Below are 13,564 nucleotides of genomic sequence, written 5' to 3'. Positions count from 1 at the left end.
ATGAACTGAATGATGAGCAGTGTCTATGATGATGATTAGTGTCTATGGTTACTGATGAGTGGCAGGAAAAAACAAAGGAACATGTGTGGTAAATGAAAACAAACTGAAAGTCCATGAAAACAAACCTAGGGAAAAACAACTGAATATTCGTGACAGAATGCCCCCTCCTGGAAGGTGCGACTTCGTGAGGTGAAGGAGGCTTAGGAGGAGGGCGTGGAGATGGCGACAGAAGATGGTGAAGGGATGATGACAGGAGCAGGCGAAGGGATGGTGATAGCGCATGGGGGGATGTGACAGACGGACGATGAGACCCCAGTGGAGATGATAGTGTATATCAGATGGCACAGACCCAGAGCACAGAAATGACAGCCCATGGTGGAGACGAGAGAGGGAGAGGCTAAGCTGGCGTGGAGGCTGATGTCAACTGGGGGACGACCGACAGAGACGGAGTCGATGGATCCCAGGGCGCAGACAGAGAGCCGATGCAGATGACCGACATCGCTGGCACAGGAGGCCTGGATGATGCTGCGGTGATGAGCATCTGAGGAGAAGCCAGATTATCCGAGGACTGAGGCGATGCCAGTGTGATGGAGGACCGAGGCATAGCCGAAGGGAAGGAGGAGCCAGCTGCTGCCATAGAAGTGGAGGAACAGAGCGTAGCGGAAGATCTGCAAATCTGTGGCAGAGGTGGTGTGATGACTGACCAAGGGGGAGCCAATGGGTTGAGGGAACCCGGTAGAGTCGAAAGGTCGAGGGTATCTGTTGGAGCCAAAGGTGGAAGGAGCCAAGGTGGAGTGGACAGGTCGACGGGCCGAGATGGAGTGAGATGATCAGAGGCTGAATGCGGAGCCACAAGATCCACTCGCTCAGGCGCTGATGGTTGTTGCTTGACCTGTGGCTCGACGTCACAGCATGTTATTGCAGGAGATGGCGAGGAGCTGCAAACTTCCAGCACAGAAGGGGCTGGAGGACTGGCTGAGAAGGGCGGTGACAGAGGCAGATGGAGATTGAAAGGATTAAAAGTAATGGTACATAGTCCACGCAGGTCACGCAGAGGAAACAGGAAGAGAGTTCATACAGTTTATGGTGCTGTCTAGGAACAGCGAGGAAAAAGGACAGGGTGATCTGTCACAAGATGAACAGGATCAAAATATCAACGTGGTTTATTTCAACAAAAGGTAGATAGGCGTAACAGTGTGCAGCAAAACACTATCATACACAAACATTGACCGACAAACACTGAGTGAACAGTGATGAACTGAATGATGAGCAGCTGTGATGATGATTAGTGTCCATGGTTACTGATGAGTGGCAGGAAAATCGAAAAAAGGAACACATGTGCTGAATGAAAACAAACTGAAAGTCCATGAAAACAACACTAGGGAAAAACAACTGAATATTCATGACAGAGGGAGTTTCAAGACATATTTTTTTAACTATTTTTAAACTTAATATGGTGACTTAAAAACATGCCACTCACAGCACAGCAAGCATACCCTAGTAAAAACAAAAAAAACAAAAAAAAAAACATATATACTAAAATGTATTTGAAATGCAACTAAAGATATACTTAAAGGGTTAGTTCACCCAAAAATGAAAATTCTGTCATTAATTACTCACCCTCATGTCGTTCTACACCTGTAAGACCTTTATTCATCTTCGGAACACAAATTAAGATATTTTTGATAAAATCTGATGGCTCAGTGAGGCCTGCATCGCCAGCAATAACACTCCCTTTTTCAATGACCAGAAAGCTACTAAAAACATATTTAAAACAGTTCATGTGACTACAGTGGTTCAATTTTAATATTATAAAGCGACGAGAACTTTTTGTGTGCCAAAAATACCAAAAAAGTCACTTTATTCCACAATATCTAGTGATGGGTGATTTCAAAACACTGCTTCATGAAGCTTCGAAGCTTTACGAATCATTTGTTTCGAATCAGTGATTCAGAGCGGCAAACGCTCCGAACCACTGTTTCGAAACAAAAGATTTTTAAATATGTTTTTAGTAGCTTTCTGGGCATTGAAAAAGGAAGTGTTATTGCTAGTGATGCAGGCCTTACTGAGTCATCGGATTTTATCAAAAATATCTTAATTTGTGTTTCGAAGATGAACGAAGGTCTTATGGGTGTGGAACGACATAAGGGTGAGTATTTAATGACATAATTTTCATTTTTGGGTGAACTAACCCTTTAAGTATATTTGATTGTGCTAAAGTGGAACTTTTAGAAGTATACTTTAAGTACACTTTAAATATCTTGAATTTAAAGACTGATATTATACAAAGATCATACAATCCTTATATTAGTGATTTTAAAACACTTTTTAGGCATAATATTAAAAAATTTGCATTGTGCAATAAAGAAATACACCAAATAACGTTTAATTAAAATTTTATATCAGTAAGTCTTAAGTGATATGTCAATAAATATGTTAATGGATTTTAAGTATACTTAGTATGAAATACATGCATTTTAAATAGATTTTTGTATAGTTTTTTTTTTTTTATTATTATTATTATTGTATGTACATAGACTAACAATTGTCACAAATTGATTTTATCAAACAATAAAATTTTAACTTAAAGTAACTCATTTTTTACATGCATTCACACAGACATACAGTTATGTTTGAGTGAGAGTTTAGTTGGCTGTTTGCGTAGTTTTACTTCATTCAAATAACAGTCCCTTTCTAAGCGCTACCACAATGATGGAAACTTGTATAACGTGCATTGAAACACTCTCTTCTATCCATTTTCTCCAGAACAATTTGGTTCTGCTGAACTATTTTCTTCATACGTGTATAAAGCTGTGACTCTGTTGGAAATGCTCTTTAAATTCTCCTCCACACTGCAGTGTTAATTTAACAGGAGGGGGCAGCAGTGCACAGATGAGTTTTACCTCCAGGGTGCTGCTGTTGACTTTGGGTTTGGCGGCGATAACATTTAAAATGGCTTGAGGGGAAGTGGAAGGTCGTCTGGTTGAGGACACTGCATTTTCACTCCAGCAGGAACATATGGCTGTTGTAGCTTGTTAATTCCTGTCCACTAACTTAATGTGTTCTATGCTACTGACGTTGTTTGACGGATGCTTCTAGGGGTCTGTAGGGACTTACCTGCGAGAACACTGAGCTCTTACCTCTACTGCATTGTGTCCACTCTGTGATGTGTTCATTTCCTGTTTGCCTGTAAGAAAAGGATCCAGATCAGACTAAATATTAAAGAATGGTTGAATATATACTGTACAGGATGATAATTTGTGTAAATATGCTTGAAATTAGGTCTAATCGCTACAACAAAATGTTCGTCTGGACATTTGACTTATTCTAAAATGTGATTCTAATCTGATTCCAATTACTGTAATACAATTGTAAAAATGGATAAAATTATTATTTAAATCAGCAAAAATTAAACAAATAATTCTAGCATGTATAAGTATAAAAAATATATAAGTATAAATAGAAGTTTAAATCATAGTACAGTAATTTTGCATGACAGTAATATATAGACAGTATATATATAATGATTCATAAAACATAAGTTGACCATATGTTTACTTTCAATTTCATATTTCCATATTGATAAAAACAAAATCAATTAAAAAAAAAAAATCAAGATGTAGTTCACTCAATAATTAAAATTCAGTCATCATTTACTCAGCCTCATGGTCCAAAAGTTTGTGTAATAAATTCTATGTTGAATCAAATAAAATATTTCTTTCTGAATCTATTTTTTGTAATGTCTATTTGATGCTTTACACAATAATGACTTCAAATTATTATCTTTTGGGGATACTTATTAAAATTAAATTAAATTAAATTAAATTAAATTAAATTAAATATAGTATTATATTATATTATATTATATTATATTATATTATATTATATTATATTATATTATATTATATTATATTATATTATATATATATTATATTATATTATATGACAGAATTTTAACACTGTATTTTTTGCCACTTAAGTACAGTACAGTCCAAAAGTTTGGAACCACTAAGATTTTTAATGTTTTTAAAAGAAGTTTCGTCTGCTCACCAAGGCTACATTTATTTAATTAAAAATACAGTAAAAAACAGTAATATTGTGAAATATTATTACAACTTAAAATAACTGCGTACTATTTAAATATATTTGACAAAGTAATTTATTCCTGTGATGCAAAGCTGAATTTTCAGCATCGTTACTCCAGTCTTCAGTGTCACATGATCCTTCAGAAATCATTCTAATATGCTGATTTGCTGCTCAATAAACATTTATGATTATTTTCAATGTTGAAAACAGTTGTGTACTTTTTTTTTACAGGATTCCTTGATGAATAGAAAGTTCAAAAGAACAGCATTTATCTGAAATACAAAGCTTCTGTAGCATTATACACTACCGTTCAAAAGTTTGGGGTCAGTAAGAATTTTTATTTTTATTTTTTTGAAAAGAAATTAAAGAAATGAATACTTTTATTCAGCAAGGATGCATTAAATCAATCAAAAGTGGCAGTAAAGACATTTATAATGTTACAAAAGATTAGATTTCAGATAAACACTGTTCTTTTGAACTTTCTATTCATCAAATAATCCTGAAAAAAAATATTGTACACAAATATTTTGTACAATTGTACACATTAAATGTTTCTTGAGCAGCAGATCAGCATATTAGAATGATTTCTGAAGGATCATGTGACACTGAAGACTGGAGTAATGATGCTGAAAATTCAGCTTTGCCATCACAGGAATAAATTACTTTGTGAAATATATTCAAATAGAAAACAGTTATTTTAAATTGTAATAATATTTCACAATATTACTGTTTTTTTACTGTATTTTTAATTAAATAAATGTAGCCTTGGTGAGCAGACGAAACTTCTTTTAAAAACATTAAAAATCTTAGTGGTTCCAAACTTTTGGACTGTACTGTACATATTCCACCCCAAAATATTATTGTGTCTGGACATTTTACTTTACTTTTTATTTGTTTTGTTTTATTCTTATTATTCTAAAATATGATTCTCATTATTGTAATGCAATTAAAAAATAACAAAAATACAATTAGTTAAACATAAATTAAACAAATGCTACTTGTCACATTTTCAGTTTGTTTATTGCTTGTTTAATCAGTTCCTGTGTTCCTTTGTTCAGTTTCCCGCCACTCATTTATTCCCATGATTATGTCATTACTTTCAGCTGTGTTTAATCTATTATATTGTTTCCGTTTCCTATTTAAGTTGCACCCTTGCCTGCACTCTTTGTCTAGTCACTGTTATGTGTTTGTACGACCTGTTTGCCTCCTATTTAAGTTGGAATTAAACCTTTTTGAGTTTTTGTAACCTGATTTTCTGTCTTCTTCGGTTACCTGCATACATTGTGACACTACTAGGTAGGTATAAGTACTTTACAATTTAAATATCTCTATTTAAATCACATTACAGTAATTTTGAATGTAATGGGGGGAAAAAACAGAAAAAGTAAAATGGGGAAAGTGCTTCATTGTCCAAAATATAGGCTTGTTTTTCATTTTTCTTTCTTTATATATATATATAAGTCAAGTCACCTTTATTTATGTAGCACTTTAAACAATACAGATTGTTTCAAAGCAGCTTTACAGTGATAACAGAAACGATTCATTGATGCAAATGGTTCATTTCGGCTATACAGCAGCTCTAAAAGAAGTGTCACTGTGTCATTGTGCTTCATAATTCTTGAGGGGTCATTGCATACCAGGGAAATTGAAACTGAGGGGGCAATGCCCTTCATTTGGTCCCTCGTGGCACCGGGCCTGTGTCTAGGTAATCTAGGTAAGCTAGCTAGTTATACTGCTAAAGCAGTATGCCAACCAATGGAACTTTTTAATCTGAAACACTGTAGACAGATAGCAACTTTGTACAGCAAACAAATAGTGTGTGCACAAGAAAAGTTCGGTGTCAGCAAGTTGCTAGGCTAAGCATATAAAACAGTGCACAAAATTTTTTTGTAAAATATTCAACGTCTGAGCTATTTTATGTTCATGCTTTTTAGTTTGGGATGAAATGCAAGTATATTCATTTAATCCTTCATGCATATTTAATGATTTTATCGGCTATCTTATCACAGTGGTTTCTGGGATTGCTTTATCCACAGAGAATACATATGATTTTGTTCTCTTTGATTTTTGGGGGAATATGATTTCAAGCAACTTTACTCAAATTCTCTATTGTCAGGTACTGAACTTATTTTTTTTTTTTTTTAGTACCTGGAGGAGAACCTTGTCTACCCCTCAACTCAAGCTGAGTCCCATTGTTCTTGATGGAGTGAGTTTTGGCTCCCTGTTGTTTCTCCAACTCCCCTAAAAAGACATTAAAATAAGAGAAAAGGAGAGTTGTAGGTCTATGCCACAAACACATAAATACTGAGGCACAAAACAGCTACACACATACAACTGCATGCTTACATGCTCTAAACCTCGTCCAGCCCTGAACAGCAGAGCTCCAATTCACCATACTTGCACCCAGGGCTTGATGATAATTGCCTGTCATTTCTAATCAGGCAACAAAAGAGATTTTCCCTTCTCCGACAGAACTGTAAGAAAGCTCTGGCTCTACATTAGGACTTTTTTAGGGGAAATATGCCTTCTGATTTAATGAAGTCATTAGAAAGGAATAAGCCTTGATAAAACCTGTGAGTGCACAAAGAATAGCTGACAACCAATCATCTGGATACTAAAACAGAGTATGCTACCTAATTAAACATATTTATTACAGTAAGTTGAAGGATAAAAGGAGAATAGAGAAATAACTGAGAATAGAGAAGGTATGCAGACAACAACTGAAAGAAAATACTGTATATGACAAATAATAGTAATAATGAAAAATGTAAAAAAATCGAAATCTAGTTTTAGTTGTGTTTTCATATTGATTTATGTGTTTTTGAAAAAAGAGCATTAGACCATTTTCAACTAAGTCAAATGTAATTATATCAGGTCTGTCAATTTAACTGTCAGGGGTTATGTTCAGTTTTGTTCTCATCTCATTCGGTGGCCTGTTGCACAAAGCCGGTTTCAGTTGCTACCCAGGTAAGTTCAAGATTAGTTTGAGCAAACTCTGGTTTTTCTGGCTCATGAAGGTGGATTGGTTTTTAGTGGGGTTCATTGCTATGGTAACTTGCGCTACATGGCTAACCTGGGGCCTGTACCATGATGGTAGTTGAACAAACTCAGGGTTATAGGATTAGTTTCGAGTTGACAAAACCAAAACACTCCAATCCAGCTTTGTTGGTACCATGATGCTGATCATCAACTTTCTCTGTCAACTCAGGCTTTGATCCTGAGTTTGTGGAGCGCATGCAAGTTATTGCGTGACATCAGTGGCAAACAGCCAATCAAATGCCTTGCAACAGAGATGAACAATGATTCACTTCTCGCGAGAGAGCCAGCGCGATTCAAAACACTTTTGCTGAAGATTAAGAGATTGAAGAAAATGAAGAATTTAAAATAATTTACACTGAAGAAAATAAAAGAAATTATCTTGCTCTATCAGTGCAAGTGAAACTTGTGAAGTTAGTTTATTTAGTCGATAATATATAGTGATAGAGACATGTGGTCACATGTAGTCATATTTAAAGGTGCCCTAGAACTTCTTTTTAAAAGATGTAATATAAGTCTAAGGTGTCCCCTGAATGTGTCTGTGAAGTTTCAGCTCAAAATACCCCATAGATTTTTTTTAATTCATTTTTTTAACTGCCTATTTTGGGGCATCATTTACTATGCACCGATATATAGGTTGCGGCCCCTTTAATTCTCGTGCTCCCCTGCCCCCAGAGCTCGTGCTTGCCTTGAACAGCATAAACACAGTTCACACAGCTAATATAACCCTCAAAATGGATCTTTACAAGACGTTTGTCATGCATGCTGCATGCATACATCGGATCATGTGAGTATAGTATTTATTTGGATGTTTACATTTGGTTCTGAATGAGTTTGATAGTGCTCTGTGGCTAACAGGCTAACGTTACACGCTGTTGGAGAGATTTATAAAGAATGAAGTTGTGTTTATGAATTATACAGACTGCAAGTGTTTAAAAATGAAAATAGCGACGGCTCTTGTCTCCGTGAATACAGTAATAAACGATGGTAACTTTAACCACATTTAACAGTACATTAGCAACATGCTAATGAAACATTAGAAACATTTAGAAAGACAATTCACAAATATCACTAAAAATATCATGATATCATGGATCATGTCAGTTATTATTGCTCCATCTGCCATTTTTCGCTATTATCCTTGCTTGCTTACCTAGTCTGATGATTCAGCTGTGCACATCCAGACATCCTGCCCTTGTCTAATGGCTTGAACATGAGCTGGCATATGCAAATATTGGGGGCGTACACCCCGACTGTTGCATAACAGTCGGTGTTATGTTGAGATTCGCCTGTTCTTCTGAGGTCTTTTAAACAAATGAGATTTATATAAGAAGGAGGAAACAACAGAGTTTGAAACTCAGTGTATGTCTTTTCCATGTACTGAACTCTTGTTATTCAACTATGCCAAGGTAAATTCAATATTTAATTCTAGGGCACCTTTAAAGTTTATATACAGCTGATTTATATACATATTATTGTAGATATTAATATTAATTTAAACTAAATGCTTAATAATAACTGTTAAACTAAAATTGCTTGTGTGTAATGGATTAATAATAGTATAGATCATATACTAATTATATAAATCATAAAATAATCCTAATTATCATTAAAGCCAGACAATTTCATCTTTAAATATTTGTTTTTACTATATAGTGACCTTTAATTTGGAGGAAGTGAAACTGGGAGAGTGACTTTACTGTGTTGGATGTGTCACTATCACTTTGCTCTCATCTGATTGGTCTAATCAGATGAGAGGAGCAGGGGCCTGTACCATGAAGCCGGATTAGCTGGCTAGCCAGGTAAGTTTCAGATTAGTTTGCGCCAATCCTGGGTTTTAGGTACCATGAAAGTAACTTGACTTTTAGCAGTGTTCATCGCCATGGTAACTTACGCTCAACGTCTAACCTGCTCCGGGGCAGGTTATGTTCTGGGTTAGAAATTGTCTGGTTTTAATAATATGATTTATATATGATTTGTATAATTATATGATCTATATTTTTATTAATCCATTACACACATGCATGTTTAGTTTAACAGTTGTTATTAAGCATTTAGTTTCAATGAATATTAATATATACAGATCATATGTAATATAAATAATAAATAATATGACTACATGTGACCTTGTATGTTTAAGTCTATATCGCTATATGTTATCAACTATATAATCTAACTTCACAACTTTCTTGCAATGATAGAGAAAGATCATTTCTTTTATTTGTCCTCTTTCACAGACAAGTGTTTTCCATTAGTGTAAATGCGTTTAAATTCTTCATTTTCAGTGAAAGAGTCTTGAATCGCGCTGGCTCTGAATCACATGTTGCAAGGCATGTGATTGGCTGTTTGCCACTGATGTCACGGATTCATGTGCACACGCTCCACAAACTCAGGATCAAAGCCTGAGTTGACAGAGAAAGTTGATGATCAGCATCATGGTACCAACAAAGCCAGATTGGAGAGGTTTGGTTTTGTCAACTCTAAACTAATCCTATAACCCTGAGTTTGTTCAACTACCATCATGGTACAGGCCTCAGGTTTTATTCTGATTTAGTGATCACAAACCCAAACTCGACCAATCAGCTGTGAGTAAACTGATATGTATCTAATGCAATAAAGCCACTCCCCCTGTATCTCTCACTCCAAATTAAATCAGTTTATAGTGAAAACATTTTGGAGACAAAATTGCCCAACATTTCCTGCTAATTATTCATTACATTTATATTAAACAAATTATGAATAATTCATGACATTCATATAATTAGGCCTAATTTATTAATTGACAATATTAAACTTTGCTTTTAAATTAAAATAAATATAATACATGCATAATATATTATAGCTTTTAAACAGATTAAGCTTACATGTATTCTTTTGAGCTCTTTGTGAAACTATATTAATTATTTGGCCTATTTGTTTGATTCACATGCATTGATATAGTCAGATATTTTCTTTCAGCTGCCTTCTCAAACTTTCACCGCAGCAGCGTGTATTCCTGCTTTGTAAATGCGTTTAATTTCATATTTTTCATAATGATCTTAGTCTTCAGAAGAGACATGAATTGGCGCGGCTCTCTCGCGAAAAGTGAATCAAACTGACATTCTCCTTGTTCCGTGTGATTGGCTGTTTGCCACACGTGTCACACTTTCAGGTGCACGTGCTTTGCAAACTCTGGATTAAACCTGAGTTGACAGAGAAAGTTTATACCAGGCGTTGTGCAACAGTTGATCTTGATCTAAACCAGGTTGGATTTATCTGAATTTGTCAACCCCAAACCTACTCTGAAACTCTATCATTAGCCGTTTTCAAGAGTTTCTAAAGTTTACGTTCTCAGGCCGCCAAAACACTGTTTTTGTGTAAACGAACAGCCAAAACACATAAAATGTTTCCCGTTTTTAGTTGAAAAAGAGTATCAAGTAAACCATGGTTTGTGTGGTTTATCTCCAAGTTATTTATTAAAAGCAATTTATTCCCTTACAATTCTTTGAAATATTCTCCTTGAAACCTCAGTCTATTTTTCTGTCATTTCATAATAGTAAGCAGGGACGTGCACAGGAATTTTGAGGGGCAGTTGCTCTGACCTAAAAAAAAGGGCACTCTGACAAAATTATATTCAGAATTAAAAATAATTTTAATACCACTTTTTAATGTGTGATTGTGTAAAGGTTTTCACGAGATACCAACCTTTCGCGAACTTGCTTCCAACACTCGTTCTCATGGAGGCGCGGTGTGCGCGCGAGTATGTGAGAGAGACGCGCGAGTGAGAGACGCAGGGAAATGAAATACAGCTGAACGTTTGCTCTATGAAAGACATTGACAAAGATGAAAACTAAGGACATTTAATCTATAATTTTATTTTATTTTAGTTAGTTTAGCCAAACACAAATTACAGTTTTGGTTAGTTATCGTTTTTTTGTCTAATGCCTCGTTTTTATTTTTATTTCAGTTAACGACGATGTTTTTTCCCACCTAGTTTTCGTTTTTTTTCGTTCGTTTTCGTTAACGATTATAACCTTACTCACCTTTCCGACAACGTTAAGTCGTCTCACCCGACAACCGCGACAATCTCCTTCTAGTGCCGCTCATGCAGGCTCAGCTCAGGTGCCGGTCGCGTGCAGCGCTGCAGCCACGTAAACAGAGTTTGCCCTTCCCCTACTGACTTTCACTTTCGGACGGGTGCCCGAATATGGAAGTGAATGAGGCTTTGCGATTTTTTTTTTTTTTTTTTTTTTTTTTTTTTTTTTTTTTTTTTTTTTTTTTTTTTTTTAATCTAGGCCTAAGTGAAATTCTGCATCCATTGTACTATTTTTTTTATTTATTTTTTTCCACCTCGGAAGGGCAACGTGAGTCGAGAAGGGCATATGGGCAGTTGCCCGGGCAACCTGAGCAACCCCCCTGTGCACGTCCCTGATAGTAAGATTGAGAGAAGCTATTGTATAGCAAGAGCTCTAGAATGAAGCCCCTTTGAATAACAGGACAGTAGATTATTTGCCTCAATTCACCACAAATTAACTGCAAATAAAGGTTGTCTTTATTGCTATGCTAAAATAAACACAAAGACATGAAATGCAAGTAAAAGTATCAATGCACAAGTGCATTTATTCATGCTTGGGTTGTAAAGAGAAGTTTCTTTATGTAGAAAAGAAAAGATGTGTAGCTGTGTAGATGACAGCTTTCAATTCAACTACAGCTATATTCCTGAAAGAGAGTAAAGGTGCTTATCTCTCTGTTCCCAGTGAAACTGCTGACACAGATACACAAACGGCACAAGACTTCCCATGGACCCTTGCTCTCACTGGCACAGGATGTAATGAAAACCAACCGGCCTCAGCAGAATACATGCTTTGATGTCCACTAGCACTCAACCCTTTCTCTTTCTCACTCTCTTTTTGTCTCTTTCCCTCATGGAAACCAAAAGACATTTTCTCTGTTCCTGCTTCCCTATCTTTCCTTCTCAATTCCTTCTGAGGATATTTGAAAGCCTGACTGCACTATATAAATGAAACATTTCATTTATAATAGAACATCAAAACAGCTCGGTGAGAGTCCTAAAGGACAAATGCACAGGGAAAGCAAATTTACACACCATATTTACAAAAATGTAGTGTAAATAAACAGTAGAAGAGCTAAGACTGCAAAATGAAGAAAAAATATATACAAATAAACACACTTGCTGCAGATGATATCACACAGAAATTTAGTCCAATTAGCAGCCTTCACATTTGTACACAGAAATATTTATATAAATATTTATTAAATTAAATAATAAGTACACTACTGTTCAAACGTAATTTTTTAATGTTTTTGAAAGAAGTTTCTTATGCTCACCAAGACTGCATTTATTTGGTCAGAAATACAGTAAAACGGTAATATTGAGAAATATTATCAACATTTTAAATATTTTAAGTTTTTCATTTTGATATATGTTTAAATGTACTTTAGTCTTTAATGTCACTTCAGAAATCATTCTAATATGCTGATTTGGAGCTTAATAAATATTTTATTATCAATGTTGAAAACAGTTGTGCTGCTCAGTATTTTTGTGGAAACTGATAATTTTTTTAGGATTCTTTAATGAATTGAAAGTTCAAAAATAACTTTTTTTTTAATAGATTTTGTTTGGTAACAGTGTAAATGTCTACCACTTTTGATCAATTTAATTCATTCTTGCTGAATAAAAGTATTGATTTATTAAAAAATAATAAAATAAATTACTGACCTCAAACTTTGAATGGTAGTATGTAAATATTTATTAAGGAACTATATGTAAAATTAATAAAGAATAGTATTTATAAAAGAAAATAATTTAAATAATAATTTAAATATACAATTTATTTTTTTGTGTTTTTCTGTTGTGCTGTATAATTTTCTCTTAAAATGTAAACGAGTATATAAACATCATTTTGCAGTATGTTTAAATGACTAAAGTTTGTAAGGTAAAAAAAAACGAGCTCCTTAATGTAATATTTAGTTAATTTCAAGTTTACTGGTGCAATGCTAAAATTTTTAGAAGTGCATAAATTGTGACTTAGTGCCCATTGATGTTGCACTCTTAGCAACTTTCCTGTAGCTAGCTAACAGTAGTGCATGGCATTAGCATCATGAAGGTCATGGGTTCGATTCCCAGGGAATGCATGAACTGTATGCCTTAAATGCATTGTTGCAAAGTTGCTGTAGATAAAAGGGTATGACAAATGTATAAAAAATTCATGTAAATTCCATGCAAATGCACTGACATTGTGGTGGTGAGATTTGTAAGAGCAACTCACATTTTCTTCAGGATATATGAAAATTTCGTTTTATTAAAGGTGCCATCGAACGTTTTTTTATAAGATGTAATATAAGTCTAAGGTGTCCCCTGAATGTGTCTGTGAAGTTTCAGCTCAAAATACCCCATAGATTTTTTTAAATTAATTTTTTTTAACTGCCTATTTTGGGGCAT

General features: G+C 34.8%; 1 protein-coding gene and 1 long non-coding RNA gene across 4 annotated transcripts in view; one reads left to right on the top strand and one right to left on the bottom strand.

The window, feature by feature from the left end:
* The window catches only part of iqsec3a (IQ motif and Sec7 domain ArfGEF 3a), a 205,245-nt gene that overhangs the window by 7,251 nt on the left and 184,430 nt on the right, over window positions 1–13,564 (bottom strand). For all 3 annotated transcript variants that reach the window (XM_048155563.1, XM_048155564.1, XM_048155565.1), the window contains 2 exons: window positions 6,235–6,327; window positions 3,141–3,187 (listed from right to left, as the gene is read on the bottom strand). In XM_048155563.1, the coding sequence (XP_048011520.1) occupies window positions 3,141–3,187; window positions 6,235–6,327 (140 nt within the window). The remainder of the gene's footprint in view (window positions 1–3,140; window positions 3,188–6,234; window positions 6,328–13,564) is intronic.
* LOC125245108 lies at window positions 5,074–12,454 on the top strand. The gene is made up of 3 exons (XR_007179435.1): window positions 5,074–5,382; window positions 6,232–6,292; window positions 11,859–12,454. It is a non-coding gene; the product is annotated as an uncharacterized LOC125245108 (long non-coding RNA).

The sequence above is a fragment of the Megalobrama amblycephala genome, linkage group LG14 (genome assembly GCF_018812025.1).
Source record: "Megalobrama amblycephala isolate DHTTF-2021 linkage group LG14, ASM1881202v1, whole genome shotgun sequence".
In the NCBI taxonomy this organism is placed as follows: Eukaryota; Metazoa; Chordata; class Actinopteri; order Cypriniformes; family Xenocyprididae; genus Megalobrama; species Megalobrama amblycephala.
The sequence above is the reverse complement of the archived record's forward strand: the minus strand, read 5'-3'. Positions and strand labels throughout refer to the sequence as shown.